The sequence below is a fragment of the Sinohyriopsis cumingii genome, chromosome 12 (assembly GCF_028554795.1).
Source record: "Sinohyriopsis cumingii isolate HCF-2022 chromosome 12, ASM2855479v2, whole genome shotgun sequence".
NCBI classification, from domain to species: domain Eukaryota; kingdom Metazoa; phylum Mollusca; class Bivalvia; order Unionida; family Unionidae; genus Sinohyriopsis; species Sinohyriopsis cumingii.
Window position 1 is genome coordinate 47269268 of NC_142972.1, and position 24737 is coordinate 47294004.

Consider the following 24737-nt stretch of genomic DNA (forward strand, 5'->3'; position numbering starts at 1 on the left):
CTAAGAATGAATAAAAAAAGTTGTTTACTTCAGCTCTTTCTAATACTGTATCAAGGTCAGGAATTAGGTCAGCTTTTAGATACAAAGTTCTGTTATTATGTGTTTATGAAAATAGTCAGATCAAACTAATTTCTGGAAAATGTCAAATTTCAGTAAACAAAATTACATTACTATAACATGTAATGGAATACAAAAATTAAAACTAACAATTAAACAATTAAATTAAATCAAATATACATAACAGTATGACTGTATTTTACTAATTATATTTGGTACCATAATCCGTGTATTTTTATCAGCATAGGTGATCCAGTAAAAATCATATTTTTTTTCCCAAAATAAATTTTGAACATGTGTGTGTGTGATTTGGATTTCTTAATGTAGCTTTAACAATGTTTCAGTCATATTGCTTCGATGTCCACAGTGTGGCAGTTTATAGTAATGTATAGAACTAGGGTATCATGCCGCAGACATGCAGCATGGTGTCTCACCCATTTACATTATCCTGACACCAGGCCAACCAGTCCAAACACTAACCTCTTAATGCTGAGCACAAAGCAAGGCAGCTGTTAGTACCATTTTTATAAGTCTTTGGTATAACTCAGCCAGGGTTCGAACCTGTGACCTCCCACATCCGAGGCAGAATCTGAAACCACTTAGGCCACTGGAGCAGTCAACATTATCAGATTATAACTCTGTACCATATATACTAGCTTATAACTTGAGACCAACTTCAAACTGCACCAACCCAGATCTGCTGTCACATAATGTGCTGGCAGATCTGCATCCCTACTGTTTGTTGGGAGTATTCAGCAGAACAATGTAGATCCTGATCTGCATGCATAATATTCAGTGGCAGATCAGAGTCTATGTTGTTTGCAGTTGGACTCAACTTTTAAGTGAGTATGTATGGTTTATAGGCTGGTTGTAAATTTGTGATTCAACAATGTTGCAAACTGAAATGGAAGACCTTTGAAAATTGATTATGTTACAGAAAAGCTGATGAATGCTTGTTATTAATTCTTTAAAGGATATAAAGAAACCTTCCTAAGTGGAAACCTCCATACAATGGGCACCTGCTTATAAAATACATAATATAAATAATCCTGCTGAAGGATGTTTCATTCAATAATAAAACACCAACAAAAACTGTCTACGCAAACAACTAAAATAAAGATGACATTTATGATCCCTTTACTTCCTTTCACTTACATAGCGAGCTTCTACATTAAACACAACTCTTTGCAAAGGACAAAATCTGTAAGTCTGTCTTTGTTTGATTTGAGCATGTGTTGCCTCTAGGACTAACAATCTGCTACTCTTTTGTTGGGTGTTGGACCAAACTGATTTTGAACTAGAGATGTTGTATTCCATATCTGACTGGTTGGCCTGGTGTCAAAATAATGTGAATGGGTGGTACATGATGCTACATGTCTGCAGCATGATGCCCCAGTGAGAGACATCACTATAAACTGCCACACTGCAGACATATCGATATGACTGGAAAATTGTTAAAGCTACATTAAAAATACAAATCAAAGACACATACACACACACACACACACCTGATAATGGTCATGGTAATAGAACTTATAGTCTTATTTCAGTTTGAGACGATGTTGTAGCATATACTTGTAATGATGAATGTGTGAATTACCACATATGATGTTAATTCAATCCCATTTTAGCTTGAAGCAATGTTCATTTAAAGTGCTTGCTACTGAAGTTAACTGATTTAAATGTCATTTCAGTTCTTTTTGGTGAAGATGTTGCATTTGGTGGAGTTTTCCGCTGCAGTATTGGTTTGAAGGACAAATACGGTGTGTACCTTATCTCATTTTTTCTAAGAAGAAGGTAATTTTTTCTCATCAGCAAATGTAAGTGAGACTTAGAATTCATCTTAAGTTTTTATTTTTGGTCACAGCATTTTCACGTGCATGCATGGATGTATGTGTGTATGTATGTATGTATGTATGTATGTATGATGTATGTATGTATGTATGTATGTATGTATGTATGATGCATGTAGGAATGTATTTATGTATACGGTTCAGTGTCACCTCACCCCAATTCTAGCAGTATAGGTAAAATTTTAAAACTGGAAAGGTTAATAGTGGAAAATGTTTTGGAAGATGCAGATAAACAATAAATTTATTCTAGAAGATAATGATAAAGATATTGTAAGCAAATGTTAAAACTCTTTCAAATGTGTGTGTGTGTGTGTGTGTGTATATATATATATATTTATATATATATGTGTGTGTGTGTGTGTGTGTGTGTATCAGTCAAATTATTTTAAGAGCTAAGAGATTTATTGCTGGAACCAATGAAATTAAAGAGTTCATTTAAATCTCTTCAGAAAAATTTAAATTGTCAAGATATCTCTACTAGAACCAAATGTACAGTAACTTTATCTTAACAAAAATTGAGTATTTTTTTGAATTTTGAGTCTTGTATAATGCTTAGTGATGGATAAAGCATAAGCTGCTGGTCTCTTCTCATTTTTGTATATCACACTGCCTTGAGTTCCTGTGTATTTACATTTAAATGTTCCATTATTGTCAAAGTACACTTCCCAGAACTCTGGTGGCCTAGTGGTTAAAACATCCACCTTGGATGCGGGAGGTCGTGGGTTCGATCCCCGGTCAAGTCATACCAGAGACTTACAAAAATGGTATAAACAGCTGCCTCGCTTGGCGTTCAGCATTAAGAGGTTAGTGTTAGGACTGGTTGGCCTGGTGTCAGGATAATGTGACTGGGTGGGACATCATGCTACATGTCTGCGGCATGAAGCCTCAGTGCTAGACATCACTGTAAACTGCCACACTGCAGATATCGTAGCGATATGACTGAAAAATTGTTAAAGCTACGTTAAACATCAAAATCACACCACACATACACACAGATGCCAGAACAACTTTGAATTTCCTTTAAGTCTTCAGTGAACCACTGTCATCTCCAGGTTACATAGTGTGGTACAGATCTTTTTTCAAGACAAATTGTTTTTTCACAGTTTGTCTTCCCACATCAAGCAGTATGTTTGCAAACTGTCCGAATGACTTGTGATAACTTTGCGGTCACAAGTGCGAGCCTTGTTAGTTCAAGAACACATAAGTGAATGTTATCAGCGAATGTACCTTTAGCATTTTTTGTTCTTAAATTAAATGCAGTGCATTCTGGCAGGTAAGTAATTTCCATTTGTAAAAGATCAAGATTATTGCACTTTTGATGCAAAATTAACATCAAATTCAAGTTCAACTCATTTGTGTGATCAGTCATTTAAGCTTTTATGCAAGTTTTTGAGCTTCCTAACTCATTCCTATGATAATTTGCATTTTTTAAGATGTTACTTTTTTCTTCGGCTCACTCTCCAGAAATAGATGTAACTTTTCTTCATTTCATAATTTTTCAAAAAGAGAATACTTTTCAAGTTTTAGGAAACTAAACATCTTTTGATTCTGGTTTAGTTTTGCTTCTTTTTCCATAACAAGTCAGTCTTGTTTTATTTACCGATTGTTATGACTTTATGACTAATTGGTCTTAAACTAAGTAAAGAAGAAACAAAAAGTTGCAAGTTTAGTCAAATTCAACAAATAATTTATTTCCCTAGAATACAAAGTGAAAATTTAAACAGAATTTACTATATTGCAAATAATGTACCAAACAATCTTGAAAGTTATATCACAAGTCCAAAAGTATAGAGTGTTCCAAATAAATTACAGTATTGAATGTACTGATGTGCCAATAGTCTTGGATGAGCTGATATGTCAACATTCTTTTTGTATCAGAATGATATAATCCAGAATGTCTTTGCATGAATTCACAATAATCCCAAACTGATGTATTTATATAAAAATAAGACACAATAAAATGACCAGGATGTTTGCAGAAAGTTCACAATAACATTTTTTGGAAAAAACTAATTATCTTGTTAATGGAAAATTGCACCAAACTGTAAAAAAAATGTCTTTCTTGAATCTTCTGAGGTCAAACAGCCATGTTAAGAAACTTACATTATCTTTTAAATTATAATCTACAATTATGGACAAAAGTTAGCACACAATATTGATATAGACAATAATGGACAAAAGTTAAGCACATAGTATATATAGATATACATAATGTAATCATTGAGCGTCTCATAATAAGCGAAGGTTTTTCTCTGATCATTTTTATTTAATTTTTTTATAGAATAATGTACAGCTCTACTATCTGATAATTTCAGTTTTTCAGCTTGTTCACTTATTTCATTCTCAAGTTTGTTACTTTTTTTGGTATGCTCAAATTATACAGAAAAAAGTTTTCTAATTAGCAGTTTCTTTTTGTACTGTTAACCAATATGTATTTTCACATTTAAATTTAATCTAGCCATGCAAACTTTTTCCATCTCTGGTTCCTGTAAACATTACTTTTAATTTATGCTTCCTCAAATACAGACAAATTGTTATTTGGTGATTCATTGATAGCAAATTGAGCTTGATTTGTTGGGGGTGCTGGTGGTTCAGAAACTGCAACTCATTTCTTATGGTTTAATTTGCTTTTCTACACACAAAAACTCGTGATTTTATTTTTTGCCTAAGAATTTTGATTCACTGTACTGAATGTTGGACCCAACTTTGAAACCACATTAATAGGCTCACTTGCAGTTCTGTTTGACTTCATAAAGTTCTGATTTCTGGTACAGTTTTGAATATTGGACATAGGTCATGTAGGTGGTTCTGTACCTTCTCTTTTATCAAGTCATATTTCTGGTATAGTCGCATTCTGAACGGCAAAAAAGAACCAAAAGGTCAGAATAGCTTGGGATATCTGAGTTACTAGCATAGCTTGCATTGACATCAATCTAAACAAGAAGTAACTATTGTCTATATATTAATATAGTTTAAAAAAAATAATTGTAAAAGTTGAGTGTGTAATTTTCATTCAGAATGAAAACAATTATTATTATTATGATTATTATTATTAATTTATGATCATAACATTGTTGTTAGTAACTGTTTACTTTAAAAAAGAAGAAAAAGAAGGATAACATGCAGATTTAAGCTATTTAACTATATGTAAGTATAATTTAATGATGGTGTAATCTTAATTGCTTCATTATATACATCATACATGAATAATGAAAACAATTAATGTATATCATATTTTATAGTCATTACAATATTTTGAACTAAATGGTTTAATGTAAAATATAAAACCAATCACAAAATTCGATAATAATGGACTAGCAAATTTTTAGGTTTGAATGAGAAAACAAATTCAGCATGTTAACAGTGATTTCAAATGGTTATAAAGAATGCTTTAAAATAAATGAATAAATACTACAAAAATCAATTTACTTTGTTTTATTTGTTAGCTTTAAGTCATAAAAACTATATTGTGAACATTTATTGATTGATATGATGTTAGACTATTGGCTAAAAGCATTTGTTTACAAATGTTAAATATTCCAGATGGCATCTGGTACATGCTCATTGAAACTGAAAAATTCAGTAGTTACTTTTAATCCAGGTTTGGTACACTTAATCTCATTTTGATACATGTTTTATATATCAAAGATTGGAATGTGTAGAATACAATGGTATGTGAATAATTTTATATACTTTGAGGATTACAAAATTAAATTTGCATCAAAATATCTAAAGCATGGCACGTAATATTTTCATTTAAGTTCTGCACTCAGTCATTCAGTTTTCCGATCGACTGGAAACTTTCATTAATATTCATGGTTGTTAACTCAGTTGCATAATTTACCAGATGAACCAGACATTATACATGGATCACTGTACTATCATTTTTATGCAGAAAGTGGAATTTACTTAGAAATTTACTTTCCACCCTGTGATAAAGTGTAAATCTAAATAAATAACATTAACAGATCATACACATATAGAAAGATCTTTTTATTGGCGTTTATTTCACATATATTTTACAGCATTCTTTAATGAAGAAAGTTAATAACATATGGAAAAATGTAGTGACCATGTAAAACAGTGACAATTGTATGGGATATATGCACTTTAGTGGGGTTGCTAATAAAAGCGAAAAAATAATATCCTTAAAGTGTAGGGTCATCTTTTATTATACAATATTATGCTGTGAATGACCACTTGTCATTTATAACCAAAACTATCGTGCTTAGATTTATTTTATTTTATAATATAAGTAAACTATCATGAGCAACCAACTGCTGAATGTAAGCAATGGTGATGAGTTTTGCATTGTACACCAGATGTAAAAACTATTGACCTTTATTACCACACAATAAAAATGTTTAGACTGGATACTTTTTTCATTAACCTACAGGTTGCATCTTTTCCTGCTGAACATAAACCAACTAATGCATCGCTATGAACCTTTATAGTACTGACATCATTTAAAACCTGATTATGATTAACCAGTCTTTAATTAAAGGAAGTGAATTCAAATAGTTCAAATTCTTGTTTTATTTCTTTACTTGTTGTGAAATTAAAACACAATTCTGATAATGTCATAATGAGAGAGAGAAATCTTCCCACCCAATTTTCACTGTGGCACATAGAGCACATTGCACATGCCCTTCTGGGCGCATGCGATGTAAATCCAAGCAATCAATCAATCAACATAGAGCACATGTGCTTTGAATGGTTTGTCTGTGGCATTAATACTTAATAACAGGGGTGAATGCAGTCTATAAGCTGTCACCCCAAAAAAAATCATTATCTGAATGAGCTAATTATATAGTCATTGTGTAGGTTTCTGTTCTTTATTGTATTATTCATGATGCAGTTTTTAAAATCCACACACCAAGTCAAAATCTCATCATCCTTCCTCTGCAGCGTGTTAGTTGCATTAGCTGCTTATTGAGTTAATTCAATAATTGGCTCTTATCTCTAAATAAATTTATTGTTTCTGGAGGAGTTAATTGTCTTTTCATTGAATTGTTACACATGTATTCCATATCTGTTCATTGAAGTATTTCATTACACTGCAATGTCAGCGAATCTATCCATTTAAGCATTTCATTACACTGCAATGTCAGTGAATCTGTCCATTGAAGCATTTCATTACACTGCAATGTCAGTGAATCTATCCATTTAAGCATTTCATTACACTGCAATGTCAGTGAATCTATCCATTGAAGCATTTCATTACACTGCAATGTCAGTGAATCTATCCATTGAAGCATTTCATTACACTGTAGTAACAATTAATCTATTTATCAAAGGATTTCATTACACCACAGTAACAGTGAATCTATTCAGTGAATCATTTAATTACACTGCAATGTCAGTGAATTTATCCTAGTCATAGCATTTATGTTTGACAAAGTGCTTAATGGATCACTGTCTTCATATACATTGAACAGAACATAAGGATATGTTTGATGTTCTTTGCACTTTTAGCAAGCAAAAGTTTGATAGTAAATGATAGCTTCTTTAATGTGGATTTAGTTTCAGTATAAATATATTATTGTCATTTGTCCTCATTGCTTTCATCAGAAATAACACAAAAGTTTATGCAAGATGCATAGATATTTAAATATTTTTCACTGTAGATAATGTGACTGTTTTTAATTCCATAATTTCAATGGGGCCCTGGTTGACTAAGTAGTTTAATGTGCTCACCATTACAAATCACTTAACATCACACCTCTATCTACATGGGTTTAAGTCTTGGGCTCAACTAACACAGGCCTATGAGAAAGCATGCCAGTAGCTTCTTGTGGGTTGGTGGTTCTTCCAAGAGTTTTCACAAGTTATTTCTCCACAATATATGCTGGAAGCCATGTGTAGCATATAATGTGCTGAAAAATGGCATCAAGCCAACAACAACAACAGCATAATTTCAGTAAGCAATAGTGGCTGTTTGAGCCAGAAAACTAGTTTTAAACTATTATTAATTTCTAAGTTTATGAAGCAACATAGAATATATTTGATGTACATGATGCAGATGGATAATAAAACTGCTGGAGTTACTGCATTTATGAAGATTGTATGACATGTAAATATTGTTATTTACATGTCAGTATTGAATTTTTATAACACTCTTTCCAGGTAAAGATAGAGTATTCAACACACCACTGAGTGAACAGGGCATTGTGGCATTTGGTATTGGTTTGGCTGTAGTTGGTGCCACAGCTATTGCAGAGATCCAGTTTGCAGACTACATATTTCCTGCATATGACCAAATTGTCAACGAGGCTGCTAAGTTCCGGTACAGAACAGGGAACCTGTTTGACTGCGGGAAGCTGACGATAAGAGCTCCTTGTGGAGCAGTTGGACATGGTGCCATGTACCACTCACAGAGTGTTGAGGCCCAATTTGCCCACACTGCTGGGTTAAAGGTATATGAATTACACACACACACACACACACACACAGAGACACATACACACAGACAGACAGACAGACAGAGCAGAATGATGCTGTTATCTGTATACTGGTTGGTTGACTGAAATAAATGAGACTGCTTTAAAAGCATAGCAGAAATGACCAGTTTGAGACATGAACCCAGTACCTTCTGGTTCTGAATCTAGACTTTCAATCACTTGGCCACTATCTTTAACTAGAGTTTGTAGTGATTGCTGATATGCTGTTTTCACTAAATCCTATGATCCTATCATTTCCAGTTTTTTGCCCCTTTTTCTCTATTATCATGCCCCATCATGAATGTGCCATGGACATACAGTTTTGCCCATGTCCTTTCATTACAGTGAAAATGGAGACAATATGTGATGTCTTGATATACTCTGTTTCTTTCCATATCAGGTTAAAATTCAGGAGATCTGACTGTATTACATTTTTTCCAGTATAAACCAATTTGAGAATGGTAGGAAGAGACTGCTTTTGTGCTGCTGTTTATCAGCTTTCCAATTGTACATTACTAAACTTTTTCTTGCTCTTTCCATGCATACAAAATAAGAATGAATTTATTTTGGGTAAAATCTTAGGGTACTGAATGATGTTACTTTTGTTGGTACTCTCATGTCAACAACAACAACAATTTTGTCAGGAGGAACATTGTCAATAGTTACAAACAATACAAAACAGTATAACAAGAAATAAGTGTCAAATGAGTGATTACACATGACCACTATATCATTGACTTTATCCACATTCATACCCTTTCAGAAGTGATGTGCTGTATTTATTTTTGTTATAAGGATTTTCTTTGAGTGTCCATAATTAACTTAGAGGAAAGAGTTCGTACTTTACATTCTATAGCTGAAATGTGTTACCATATATACTCACTTACAAGTCAAGTCCATCTGCAAACTGCACAGACCCAGATCTGCTGTTACATAATGCACTGGCAGATTTGGATCTGTGCAGTTTGTTAAGAGTAATCAGTAGAACAAACAACATAGACCATGTTCTGCAGGCACATTATGCTATAGTGTATCAAGATCTCTGTTGTTTGCAATTCGACTTGACTTGTAAGTGATACCAATTTCACTGTGAGAGGTAGTTGGGGAAAGTATGCTGCAGGGTGGAGACTGGTCTGCAGGGACCTGATTTTGATTGGTCATCATGTTGCATTGAGAAGTTTCAGATTGACAGGTGTTGGTATGTAGCATGGACAGTTGTTACGACTGGTACTGTTGGGACGTCATACGCTTGCCACAGGTATATTTAATCCCTGTATAAAGGATACACATCCACATAAGGAAATGTGTATGCTATCTTAAGTATTAATTATAGACAGGTTTATACGTAGTTTATTTGGTTACTTGGCCAACTCAAAACAGGTATTCATACCACTGAATAATTCCTACACCATTTGTGGATGAATGTTTCATTTTGCAGGTGGTGATTCCCCGAGGACCAATTCAGGCCAAAGGATTGCTGTTGAGCTGTATATTAGATGAAAACCCCTGCATTTTCCTGGAGCCCAAAATTTTGTACAGATCTGCGATTGAGGAAGTTCCTATTCGTCAATACACTATCCCTTTGTCTGAAGCTGAGGTTATTTTAGAAGGTAAAATTATACATTCGACTGTATTTGTCAAAAGCCTAATGCAGTTTAGAGGTGCAGTTGCACACATCATGCTTTGTTCATAAAATTCTGTTGTTTTTTTTTCTTCCTGAAAATACATCAAGTACTTGTGCTGATATTTGGCAATTTAGAAGTTTATGATTTTTTAAAAATGAAATTCTCAATGAAAAATTAAAATACGTGAATGATTAGGAAAAGCTATTTTTCCCACTCTTTGCCACAAATATAGTCATAAAGCATGTGGTAATTGCAGCCAAGCAATATATGCATAATCAGACATGAGTAGGTCATTGCCCCTATTATTTGGATTGCTCAAAGTTAAACACCAAAAAGGCATGGTTAACTCTTAAGTTAAATACAGAAAGATATGAACAGCTATGTTTACTGTATATGTGAGACGTTTTATCAGAATTAATCAGCATAATTAATCTCAAATTATACAAGTTGATGGTGGTGCTTTGAAAGTAAAAGCCCTGATCAGCATACATATGTTGGATTCCCCAACGAGCACCCAGTGGATGGCTTTAAAATTAAATTGTATGTTGTTAGATTTGTGATAATAATGCAGACTGGCTTACAACATTGCTAGACTGTTTTTCATAACAACTGATAAAATTATGATTAGCTTTAACCCTTTCATCACTATGAACCGGTTTTCTGGTCTAGGGGAAGTAATTCTGTCAACCCTATGGACCGCTTTACCGGTCTGGGGCAGTGTTGTGTTCTTCTTTACAGACATAGTACCCGACTACATAAATTTCGGAATACCTCTAATAACTTCCTTCTTGTAATGTTAATATTATATTTGGATTATCTCATGAGTTAAGCTTGAATACAACTAGAAATCTCAAGGAAAGAAGGCACTTTTTGAGCGTGTTTTGCGAATGGTGAATTTCTATTCAAAATGGCAGAGTTCGAAGCAAGAATGAAGAATAAAGTGTCAGATTATGAATCATCAAAATATTTAGCTGTTGTGACCTAATACAGTTGACTGAAAATGAGAGAAAACACCTGGAGAGGCATTTTAATGTGCTTGTGGGTGACAGTGATGACCATGAAGAGGACTTTGAAGATTTTGGACCAGAGGAAGTGTGCACTCTATGTTTTTGTTCTGGACGAAACTTAAGAACCAAAGGGATTTATTTCAGTTTTCTATGAGAGCTGGACCCACCTGAGTGTTAGATGGCTCAAGAAAAGATCAGGAATGCTTTCAGATCTTTGATTGAGATGAAGTTTTTGAAAATATTGTCCATGTAACAAAGTAAATAAATAATTGCTTGTGCATTTTACCCGATGTGTTACCTGTTTGCACCTTTATTTTAACAGTTATAATAGACATGCAAATAGTAGTGAATTAGTCATACAATTTAACTTTTAACCTTTATTTTGATACCTAATCCAGCCAGATATCTTTAAAATTGATAAAGGTATGTTATTTCAAAATCCACAAGTCATTTTGCTTTACAACTCCACAGTTACTTAGTGTTTACGGTTCTATGCCTGCCAAGTTACTTAGTGATAAAAGGGTTAAAATTCACTGACCTATTTTTTTCTTCTTCTTAATATAGGAAAGTGCATACTCTTGACAGGGACAGTATGTTAGACACAGCCTTTGACTTTTATATATTAAATATAATAATTTGATCAAGAAAGCAGAATTTGTCTGTCTTTTCCTTAACTGTTAATATATCAATAGAGAGATGAATTCAAAACAAAACATAACTCTCCTTTTTCCACTTTGTCGTTTTAAATCCATTAACAAAAAAATGACATCAGAATATGCTGTGTTTAGTTCTGAGATGTTACTTTTTTGTCTTAAAACCTAGGTGATGTTACTTTTTTGTCTTAAGTACTACCAGTTTTCACATGCTGTGTGTCTGCTTGGCATAATGAAACAGAAGCTATGGTGTACAGTGTAATTTATCCAGGTAAATGCTTTATCTGATCCAATTAACATTAGGAAATAACCCTTGGTGCTACTGAATCCAGCCATCCCTGGAATAAAAATGACTTTCCATCTATATAACATGGGACATAATTCCCACTGATTAACTCCCCTTGCCCACACTAGGTGACCACCCATATGTTTACCAGTTTAGACTTTCACCCTAACTGTTATCAGTGCCTCTGAGAATCCATTGCAGTTTTTCAGAATTTTAGACCATCCAAAATTTTGTTTCAGTGCTGTAGTAAGTCAAAAGGTTGGTATACTTAGTGTATAGAACATACGTGTCTTTTTGGGTGAATTTTATAATATTTATTGCCAATGGTTATTGTCAGTGTGGTATAGATCAGTAACACATGCATGTAGCTTTTACTGGTGTATTTCTATGGTGCCCTTAAAACTTTGCTTTATTATGCATTTCCTTTTTTTCATCTTGGTAACACCAGTTTACTTAATTGAATAATTTATTTGTTTTATGCACTTGTGGTTTCTCTCTATCATTTTAGAGATGTTAGGCAAGTGCAAGAAATGCAAGCACTTTAATGTTGATGAGGATATCACAAAACATGCCTTGTCTGTATGCTGGCAGTCATCAAGCCTGGAAGGTTTGGGGACATTCTGTGGAGTTAGCATCATTTTTGTCTGAAATGGGCGTGCTGAAGGCAACACTTGCTTGGATCACCATTTTTTCCAGCGCAAACTTGTGACTGCCCTGCCTGCACAGACTTTACATCATCATATCTATGCAGCATGTTTGCTTTGTGTGAAGAAGATGCATGGTCCAATATTTTAAAATGGCATTTGAAGAGCCAAGAGAAAAGGGCATATTGTAAATAGTTGCAAGTTTTATGGGGGACACTGAGATGCTAACCCCCATCCCCACTGAAAATACACAGAATGGCACCTGTAGCAGAGCTTACTTGTGATACCTTAAAAACTACAGTAAGTGATAAGTGATTCCAATCAAGCTTTACTGGAATCATGGATGATACACATTATACAAGCTCATTCCTCACGTTTGCCTATGAGCGAATGAGAGGAAGCCAGGATTGTTTTTAACCCAATTTGCCGTCCCACTGGGCATACACCCTACCCTTGCCCATGCATGGACCTAATGCCATAGAAACCAGGTGTGTGGGATTACATTCCAACTTTAAGCTGGGCCTGCAGATCATATATCATGCACCATATACTGTCCCAGCTGCCTACCAACTGGTCCAGATGTATGGCCAATCACTGTAAAGTTTTGAAGTGCATGGCTTTATCTTTTTGGAACTGGTGAACAGCACATTGCTAGATGGTTCTGACAGTGCTGGTGGCTACACCCAGCAATGCACTCTGGCTGGCTGGCTGGCCATCCGGCAGACTAACTATATCTATGATGCATACAGTTGTTGTTGCCAGTCCAGCCCAGCCTGACCAATTACCCTGAATCAATATTCCTCAGCTGGACCATGCTCTGTGCTGGACATGACACCAGCTTTACTGGCATATCTAGCAGGTAGAGCCAGTATCATGCATGGTATTTACACTGATATTGCTACTACCAAGCAGAATGTTTATATCCCAGAATGCATACTGTATATGAGAAAGTCATCCCCATGTAAACAAGGGGATGTCACAGAATTACCTGAACCTTCTGATCTGACCATGGAAAGGACAGAGTTCATTTTTAAGGTAGCAGTTTAAGTAATCAAAAAATAATTTCTTTGTTTTCATCTTCCTCCATATGAATGCCTCCACCTCTTGCAGTCAACACCATTTATATGGTAAAGGTCTTAGTGGATGTTAATGAAGATAATGAGCAGGATTTTACCATGATCCACAAAGATTTGATAAAATTACTAGACATCTCTTGGATGAGATTCACAACCCAGGAAAATTGAGGACGTCTTTTTCAGTTAGTCAATTGCCTGCAACTTTCTCATTGCATAATACATAGATGCATTTAGTCTGGATAAAGACATTACTGTTATTAACATATCTGCTCCCCTTTGTGATAAAGTGGACAGACAAGTGTTTCATGCCACATCTAGGTTGGTAAGGAATGTCAACTTTCTCCTTACTTGACTTGGCATCTCTTATGGTATGTAATCTAGCTGGAAGGCAGAAAGTGATCCTGCCATGGAATTAGTATGTTGTACTGCCAATGTATCAACAGAGCAGTTCACCTCATAATTGTGATCACCCATTACAGCTTCTTGCAACCTTGACCTGATGATAAGATATGCTCTCTTGCAATCTTTTGGCAAACCCCACTATGCAGTGACCCTGGACTCGCTCAATTGTTTGGAGGCCAAACTGTGGTGTTGAGACAACAGGCAGCACAGGGATTGAAAGACCCTGTGTTTTTGAAACCTTATATGAACCACACCAGAGAAAGGGATGGTCACAGACAGACAGACTTTGCAGATTATTGGTGGCCATATGCCCCTAACTTTTGCAGGCAGGCCAGGAGGGGGAAGCAAAAAAAAAAGTTTCTCCACCCCAAGCCTCTTGTCAGCCAGCAACGACTTCTTATCTCTCTTGCCCACTTGTGACCCTTCCATGGATGCCGTACTCCTTCTGTCTTGTCAGGTTTGGATCAGCAGCATTCTTACAAAGAAGTGGGTGTTTCAGATCATTTTGGAATTCTGAATCTTGTTTATCTAGCTCCCTCTATTTTCATTGTCCTCCATCATGATGGAGATCCCAGGTGATCTCGCAAAGGTGCATGTGTTTCATTTTTTCATTAAGTGGGTAGTGGAGTTAGTTCAAAACCTAAACTTGCTGGGTTTTTATACCTTACTTTTTATGGTTATAAAAGCAAAAGGAAAATTGAGACTGAACTTGAGCAGGTTTGATCAATTTGTTGCCGACCCAAGTCTCAAGATGGAGATGGCAAGGTCCATTCATCTGTCTGTGCAGTGATCAGTCTTGATCTGTCCTACATGTGTTACCTATTCAAATTGTTTGTCATAAGTACCTATGCTTCACATACCTTGGGGTAGAGAATCAGTTCCCCAGCCCCTTCCTCCCTGACCTCAGCCTCAGCTTTTGGGCCTTCACTAAGACATTGGAATGCACATTTCTCACCCATGTGACAGAGAAATATAGCTGTTTTGCTAACCTTACTTTTCTTATCTCAGTCTAGTTGTCTAGTTGTCTCAGTCAAGGTGTCTACGCGTTCAGAACTACTTTAAAAAAAAGAAACCCTTGTTGTCTTTTGCTCTACCTGACGTTCTAAAATCAAGCAACAACAACAACAACAACAACAAATATATAACAAAAACATAGTAACTTAAGGTAAACCATGTTTGAGAACACACCATACAAAAACATTTCAAGAGAGACAAAGACACACGCATACGATGTCGAGCTTTTGGTATTATGCTAGTTCACACCACACAGCATGGTCAGTTTTATCCTGTATGCAGGCCTAGCTCAAACACTTATCCATGCACATAGACTATAGACCTATACACTTCATAGCCTCCGAACTCTCTTAACAACTATAGAAAACTTAGTAACAGCCAGAAAATGTGTTGTGTCAAACATGCTTTATTCTAATTTTGTTAAGCATCTCCATTGTGCCCCAGTTGAATACAAAATATACCTATGCTGTTTAATGACAAATAATGCACTTACCAGCCAGAAGGAAACATTTATCCATCTACACATTAATCCATAAGCAAATTTCATGATAGCACTTGCCATATTTCCAAGTCAGAAAAATAAAATTTCAAAGAATCCGTGAATTTGAAAGTTAAGTACATGGTTATCCGCCAGGGTCCGTATTTGGAGGGTCTTTTATACACAGGGGTAATTTTACAATCAATATTAAGGACAACACAAGTATGTCACAAACAATTTCACCTCTTCCAAAGAAAAGGAGTTATATATGATAGTGACACAGATCACTAATTACCCATGAATAACCCAAGCATGGACACTCATGCTATATGTAACTTTTCGTTATAATAATAGCCTATACACTACAACATAGGTGTGGGCCCAGTATCATTTCATTATTTACAATATAATTTTCTAAATTGTAACTGTTGAAAATGAAACATTTTCATGTAATAAATATTAACTATTTATTGTTAATTTCATATAACATCCATATATTAAATGTGATAATACCTCAATACTATGCAACGTTTTATGTTGTTATTTTGTTTGGCTCACGCATAAAAACTGTATACTTTGAATGACACGGTCACGCCACAGACCTTATTAACTTATTTGTATTAATGCACTGCATGTAAACATTGGCGCGTGAACTATATTGCGCAAGTAAGAAGTTCTTATTTACTTTAAAGGAAATTATTGAGTGAGATAAAGAATCTACATTGGGGTTTGGACCAAGACTAGGAAATATCAGTCGCATGGTTACATTATATGTCTCCCTCCCCCCCTCGGCAAGTCTCGTGGGGAGACATAATTTAACCCCTTGACTGGGATTTCCTTGTCTCGGTCCAAAGCATCAATTCTATATATCCTACTTCAGGACGTCTGCCTTCACAGTGATGGCAACAAACCAGGATTATATTTTGCAAACATATTTGGTGAGTTTAGTTTTAGTTTAATGATATGGACTACCTTCACTACCTCATTCACAGTTGATGGTGGATAGTCAATGTTGAGAAGTTGGACCTTGTCTAATCTTTTCTGCGAGGGAATTCTCAGGATTCCCATATTCATAGAAAATCCTGGAAATTGTCATGGAAAGTAATGGAAAATGGCCTCAAATTTAAAAGTCATTTCAAATCTATGACTTTTCAGAGTTATGGCTGTGGCAGTCTGCAGATTTCTGATTTCTGAAAATCAGGATTTAAGTATACATTAATCTTCCCTTACCTGTCAGTCTGTTGTGTTAAAAAGAGTGGATTTGATGGTTGTAAGGGTCTGTTGACATGTTGAGGTCATGTTGACAAACATGCTAATTATGTGGTTATTTTATCTATCACGTTGATCAATATTATTTCCTGTATACAGTTCCTGACCTATTTGCATCGAGGAGAAACTACAAAATGACCACTGTCATCTAGCCACTTTGTGACACAGATACATGTGCTGTGCACTGCACTCGATAAATAATAAATAAATAATCAGGTGGGTGGGGATATGGGCCAATGCCTTTCTCCCAGTGGTTTTAATGCTGGCAGGACTTGCTAAATAAATCTGATTGCTCTTCTCTGATGGGACATGTCCAGGTCAATGATCTGCTTGATTTAACAACAGACTTACCCAGGATAATCGTAGTGACTCCATGTTACTCAGTATTTAATCCTTGTTTGGAGAAACTCCATCTTCCTGCCTGGCTCTTTTCACTGATGCCTTGCACACAAAGGAGTTCTGTATTTCATTGTTTAAAAGATCTTGATAGCTAGGCATGTAAAGGGAAGTAGCACATTTTCACCGATTGGTGTCACATTGACAATGCCATGCCACTCTCAACCCCCCATCCACAATTGGCTAACTTAATTCTTTTCTTGTTGGAGGAGACCATTCTGGTGGCTTAGTGGTTAGAGCGTCGATCCCAGCCAAGTTATACCAAAGTCATACCAAAGACTTATTAAAATAATACTAACAGCTGCCTCATTTGATGCTCAGCATTAAGAGGTTAGTGTTAGGACTGGCTGGCCTGGTGTCAGGATAACGTGACTGGGTGGGACATGATGTTACATGTCTGCGGCATGATGCCCAACTGTTAGACATGGCTATAAACTGCCACACTGCAGACATTGTAGGGATATGACTGAAAAATTGTTGAAGCTATGTTAAACACAAACACACAAACACACTTCTTTGAGGACAAAAAGCATGTCCCTATGATAATTAGTTGATACCATTCGATTATTTCAGACATCAGTGACATGATTTGGATCTTTCTGACTTGCCCCTTTTCAACATATCCAAACATTACTCACCAACCTTGTTACCATAATGAAACCGCTTATCACCTTTTCTTTTTTGACTCTAATGCCCTTTGTTTAATTTTCATGTCTGCCTATTAACTCTACAGCTCAGTCATATGGGTCACAGTCTGATTTCTTCACTATACACTTTGAGTAACCTCACCACTGTAGGCAGGGGACAGACATTCATTGAATTTGCTTCTTGTATTTTTTTTTAAAGATATAAGGAGTTTGTATTATGTGTTTTGTGGCTGATCAGTATTAAGTCAGATATGATTTAAGTAGAAATTTGCAGTGAAATATACAATTTTTGTACTTTATTTCATGAATAATCTTTTTAATCATTTCATACAGAGATAAAAAGGTTTTATTTTAAAAAGCTTAGATACTTCTCAAGTAACTTGAATGTAAATCACACTTTTTCATGAACAAATAATTTTTCTGCTTTAGTAAGACAACTGAATTTAGCAAGCATTGTATTCACATAAAAAGCAATATAATTAATTATTGTTAAAATTTAGGTTTTCTTGATGCCTCATTAGCTGATTTTCAAAATATCAAATGCAGCTGAAATATTGCTTAAGTCCCTTTTTCAGTTTTTATTATGATATAACCAGTTTTTTTAATAGAAATTACCATTAAATTGACAGTGACTGATATGTTGGTGTATTTGTTTTGTTTCTTGACAGGTAAAGATGTTACACTAGTTGGGTATGGAACCCAAGTTCATGTGTTACGGGAAGTTGCCAACATGGCACAAGAGAGGCTGAATGTCTCCTGTGAAGTGATTGATCTGAGGACCATTTTACCATATGACTTTGAAACTATTGCAAAAGTGAGTGATTTACCCAAATTTGACACCAAAAAATGTATTGTGCAGTTTACACTTTCTTTTGCCTTACGTTGCTGTAAACATTGATTAATCATTGTGGAGTCCTTGTACATGTGTCAGGTCTTGATATTTATGTCAGAATAGGTTTAATTTATGCATGCAGTTATACAGCTTAATTGTCCACATTGGTCATCAGTGGAAGTGAAGATGCTGCTGTCCTTTTCACTAACCTTATTTGCAGGGCAAGTTTTAAAATTGTTTAGAAGAATACCTTACCTAAAACTAAAATAGAAGACAATAATACATGTATTTCCCTTGGGGTTCTGATAAACTGAAATAATTTGCTGCATTTTGACTGCTTCTAATTTGTTATGAGAATAAACTTTTCTGTCCCACCATAAATATCAGGATGACAGCATACATAGATTCAAACCAGTTGATGAACTTATGATTTGGCCTCATTTATAAGATGAGCAAAAGTATCTGGTGTTCTTGCTGAAAGATATCTGAGATAGTTTCAGTATTCAGCTGTTAAAATGGAGAAATGGTCATATCTTAAATTCCTTGAAATTCTTTCTGGCTATTAGAGCATCAGGACCTATGTGGGACTCTTGTTTGGGGACTCTTTTGAGGGATTCTTGTTTTTGGACTCTTGCTTGGAAATTAGCTTGATTCCTGAAATCGTACATTCTATAACCAACTCAGTTTGCAGAATCCTACATCTCCAAGTTTGCAAACTTACAAACTTTAGTAGAGAAACCTCCTGCAGGACAGGGATATAGAATGGGCTTAATGCACCCTCCCACATGTTGTATGATGCAACTATTGGAGGCTCATGCTAGACTCATGATTAAAAGAGTAGGTTTTAATCCTACCATTTGATCAGCCCTGGTTTTCTACCATATTGCATATTCGAGTAAGGCACTTTATGCCATTTGCCATGGCATTAATAACCTACATGTGTGACTGTGCCATAATACATGAAATCAAATCAAAGGCAGTAGAGCAAGTCTGTCCAATTGTTACATATTATTATGTTGTGTTTCTTTTCAAAGACTGACCTAATGTAATTATTAGTGTAATGGGATAAATACACACAACAGTAAAGACAAAATAATATTGAGAAATGGCCTCCAACCTACTTAGTTGACTTTGACAGTACAAATATTTATTTGTATATGTGATTTACATGTTTGAATACTGATAGGCATAAATCAAATTTCTTAAGTAATTTTCTTTGTTCTTTTCTATATGGGACTTGAACAAACTGACATTAGATTAAAAATTGGACTTTAATTACCATTATATCTAATTAGTTGACTTTATTGTGTATTATTGAGAACTAATGTAGCACTACAACATTGTTAACCCTACCACTAGTAAGATGCATAAAGATAAACACAGATTTTGAAAACTAAATAGATTGAATCTTGATATGCACTTTTTCCAGTCAGTTGTGAAAACAGGGAGGTTGGTGATCTCACATGAAGCCCCAGTGACAATGGGTTTTGCAACAGAAATTGCCACAGCAGTACAGGTAAGTTTTACATGTTGGTAGCACATGCCCAAATTTGCACAACCAGACTCTTTTTCCATATAAGCAGTGTCTTGCTGATTACAGTCTTCTGCAAGACATATACTGAGCAGTATAAAGCTGAATCTTAAAATGTATTTGTACAAAATTAGGTCCATTTACAAAATATGAAAATTGGAGTTGTGATTAAATTTGGCTAGGTAGTTCTCAGGCTAATTGCATTTTCTTCTCCACCTGGTGGATTTGAAGAAGTGCCTTTAAAACCTCTCAAAAAATTTGTAAACACTCTTTCTATCCTCCATAAAAATGACCACTATGAAGTCTGAGATGTTTTGGACCGATTGACTCTAGCTTGCATACTGATGCAACCTACCTCGTGAGATGTGCTACTGTATGGTGGGTATTTTTCACAGGTTTTTCAGTTCTGCAATCGGTCAGTCTTACAGAGAAATAAAACATCTGTGAAAATTTTATTGGATATTAGTTGTACAGAAGTCACTTTATCATTGTAAGGTTTAAAATACAGATCAGCAAAACTAAACACTGCAAAAGTGTTAAATGAGAAGGCTAAGATTTGGGCATTAACTGTTAGAATACCTATTTTCAGTGGGAGGCAGATAGTATAGTACATGGTAATCATATAGTGAACATGAAATCCATAGAAAACAAAGTAGCATAATAGATTGCATAAAACTGTACAAATTATACAGAAAATGATATCTCTAATGGGAGAAAGTGTTCTCTGAAATGAAATTTATATTCATGTATAGTGATGAAGTAGAGAAGTGGAACAGTTTGTCCAACATTTATTTGTTACATTATGTGAGAAAATTGTAGTGTTCTATAACAGTTTGTCCAACATTATTTGTTACATTATGTGAGAAAATTGTAGTGTTCTACAGCAGTGAATTGTCTAAAGTTGGTAAAATTACTTGTAACATCACCTGTAGAGTGGGTGTAATAAATAATCAGAGATTTGATTTATCAATGAGTCAAAGCTAATTATTGATATGTAAGTTAGGTGAATGATGTTTGAGGTCATTGTTTTACGGCACTTGACTGCAGTGTATGTGTTCTTTAGACTTGTCTAGCTGTTTGTTTAAATTCAGTTCTAAGGAGCTTAATGTTATTTTGCCATTGCAGTATCATTTTGCATAGGTTTTTTTTAATGATAATTTTGATGTTTCTAGTTTATTGCCTGATAGAAAGAAAAACAAGGATGAATATTCAAAAACATGTACATGAAAATAATGGCTGGTATTTTTAAATGCTTTCTACCAATTATAGCAAGGTTGTTCATTCAGTTCATGTATAAAAATCTAAGTTATGATTTATATATTAAGCTCATATTTTGGACCATACTATCTGGAATATAATATAGATGCATTGCATTAATAGTGTATTTACAACAGGATAGTCATTGAGGGCCTTAACATGTATGAAGGTGATCTAACTTTATAAAAACATTATTTAATTTGATACCAACGTTTGGGTTGAGTACATACTCAAGTTTTTAAGTTGAATGTATTAATGTTGTGGCTGACTGGGTGCATGCCTCTTGTTTAATACTCAATTAGCTAATGTTATGTTATATTTCACAGTGGCATTGTACGGTAAAAAGCAGTTAAATAGTCAAATTTATGTCAGTAATTATTAAAGATGCTTCCTGTAAAATGCAAGTGAAACACTGACGAAGGTGACAACTGTCTTCTTGTATGGTTTGATCGTCCATAAGCAAATATAAGGAGCTTTGTCCATGTATAAAAGTTTAATTTATAGCAAATGTAATCAGGTAATGAAAAACTGTTTGAAATTCTTTTTGGAAAAATGTGCTGTTTTGACTGCTGAATATCAAGCACCTGTCAAGTTATGTAGATGTCATTGGATCATGTGGATACACAATTTCTACTTTATATTATTTAAAAGTTAGTGGAAGATCAGATTATGTCAGTGTGACCTTCTTGCTGTGAAAGTAAATCCAAATTATCTTTCTCAGTTTAGACTTGGATATGTAAATGTTATTATTACAGTTTATTTTTTTTACAAGTTTTTCTTACATAAGTAATCATCAGTTTTCATTCATAATAACCTGATTCAAAATAATGAATTTCTTTCCTATTTTGCTTGCAGGAGGAGTGTTTCTTAAATTTGGAAGCTCCTATACAGAGAGTGTGTGGTTATGACATACCATTTCCTCATGTCTTTGAACCATTCTGCATGCCTGACAAGTACCGAGTCTTTGAGGCTGTGAAAAAGGTCATTAACTTTTGATATGCAGACTTTGTAAAGGAACATATCATCCCAGGGAACATCCTAATACGAAGTGGATTCTGAAGAAAATAAATTCAACAGTATTGCTGATATAGTGAGAGGTGTTTGTTTCTCATATAGTGAATGGTGTTTGTGTCTCATTTAGTGAGTGGTGTAACATACTAGGAGCAATTGGATTGACTTGGATGACAAGCATTTGATATGTGCACTCACTGGTGTGTCTTGTTCGCTTATGGTTGTTGGCATAATTTGCATCCATCCACCTTTTCAGTTATGATGGCAGATAGTCTTGAAGGTGTTTTTGGGCCATCATTTAGTCCTAACAATTAAGAGTACTGTGATAATGCTTTTCATTCTTATTAGTCTAAATGATTTTTTTCTTCATAAGCATTGCGTGTTCTCAGCATACTAGCTGCTTTTTGTGCCAATCAACAAGTGCAAGATGAAATCATGTATACGACATTATTGTGTTTGCCTAATGTCAGGAAACATGACTAAAGCTTGTCTGACTTCTTGATTCATTATGTTTCTATGCAATATGCATTATTTTCTGGTCATTATATAGCACAGTTGCTCTTTGTTACATGGTTTTATAATGGTTACAACTTCATGTTTTTTTTACAGTGCATAGGCAGAGAACTGTCCAATGTAATTTGAGACAAGTCTGTGGTGTAATTTTCTTTTCAAACAATGAAAATGAGGATTTATTTGAAATTGTTCCATACAACTGATCTTATCATAAATATTTACTCATAATTCTCTTACTTCTTTTGTCTTGTCTGTTTATTTTTCAAGTGAATAATGTTGTTTTGAATATAAATGAAATGAAAAGTCTTGTATTTGAGGAATTTATAGCATTAATGCTTGTCTTACCGTCATATATTGAATTTAATTGGAAACACATTAGCAGAGCTGGTACAATAAATATTTTTGATAGCAAAATTGACCACTATATCCAGAAATTCTCATTCTGAGATAAAAGTTTGAACAGTATGTTTGTTTTATGTTGTCGCAGGTAAGGACTTAAGGACCTGTTTCATAGATGAAAACATAGAATATTGTTTCTGAATTCAAAAGACAAAAGAGAAAATACATTGTTAGACAATTACACCACTGAATCTCAGAGCATTGAAATAGCTTTAAGTAAACTGTAAATGTTACGATCCTGGACAATTTTATACCTAAGTAATGGAGATTATCTTACACCACATTGATGAAGTATTTGCAAAAAAAGCAAAAAGAAATGATGATGGATTGAATGAAGGTTTGTTATAATGCTTCAATATGTAAGGAGAATGCATATGCTTCTTAGGTTCTTTTTTAAAAAAAAAACCTCTAAAGTGACTCAAGCAAATAAAAAAGAAGAATTAAAGTCGTATCTTTTTCATGTGTACATGATACATATCAGTACATCTGTCCTCACATTCATCTGCTGTTTACACCTTTGCTGTCCCTTGAATATAAGTTTTGGCAAAATGTTTTATCTGGCAAAATGTCCTCATTTTCTGCCCTTCTGAATTTGATGAGCATTTTTTACTAAATTTAAAAAATTTATATTTGTACTTGGGTGAGATTTACACTTATAAAAATGGATTGATTAGTGGTTAGGATAGTTTTACAATTTTAATTTTTGTGATAGTATTGTTATTATACTGTAATAATGGGTTCCTTAGTGGTAAGGATAACTTAAAATTGTAATTATTGTTATTGTATTGTTTTTATATTGTAAATAAACTTTTATTCATGTAGAATCAGCTCTTGTGTTTGGTTGGTTGGTTGTTTGGTTGGTTTTTAATATCATTTCAATACATTTTTGGCTATAAGTGAATCCCACATACAAAATGTGAGCCAAGTGCCATTCTCATGGATACAGCTGAACCAGGCTTGCTTGGACAGGTATTGAACTCAGATCCATTTGATAATTAGTCTGATGCTTCAACAGTTAAACTAATTTGGCTGTCTAAAAGTTGACCTTACCACAGAAAACCTATATCTTGTCCAACTTCATTTGCATATTCATTTTTATATTTGTTATGATAATGCTGATGACACTGAGTTTGACTAATAAATGTGATAAAATTTGGTCCTAAAATGTGAGGTTCTATATGACTCCCTGTTAGTCGTTGGGATGGGATGCTCCCAATATTTATTTGAATTACTGAGGAATTTCCACCCTGGCTCGTTTTTGTAGGAAGTGAAATTAGTGATAGAGAGAGGTAAAGCTCCGAGCCCCCAGTCAGCAATACCGACAATTAAATTATTAAGAACACAAGG

General features: G+C 34.6%; 1 protein-coding gene across 1 annotated transcript in view; it reads left to right on the top strand.

The window, feature by feature from the left end:
• Positions 1-24217, top strand: part of LOC149786399 (2-oxoisovalerate dehydrogenase subunit beta, mitochondrial-like) — a 28241-nt gene extending 4024 nt beyond the window's left edge. Inside the window, exons 3-8 of the mRNA XM_089976822.1 lie at positions 1752-1820; positions 8037-8326; positions 9789-9960; positions 18516-18661; positions 20109-20195; positions 22323-24217. Of these exons, the coding sequence (XP_089832948.1) occupies positions 1752-1820; positions 8037-8326; positions 9789-9960; positions 18516-18661; positions 20109-20195; positions 22323-22463 (905 nt within the window). The 3' untranslated portion in view covers positions 22464-24217. The remainder of the gene's footprint in view (positions 1-1751; positions 1821-8036; positions 8327-9788; positions 9961-18515; positions 18662-20108; positions 20196-22322) is intronic.
• Positions 24218-24737: the final 520 nt, after the last annotated feature.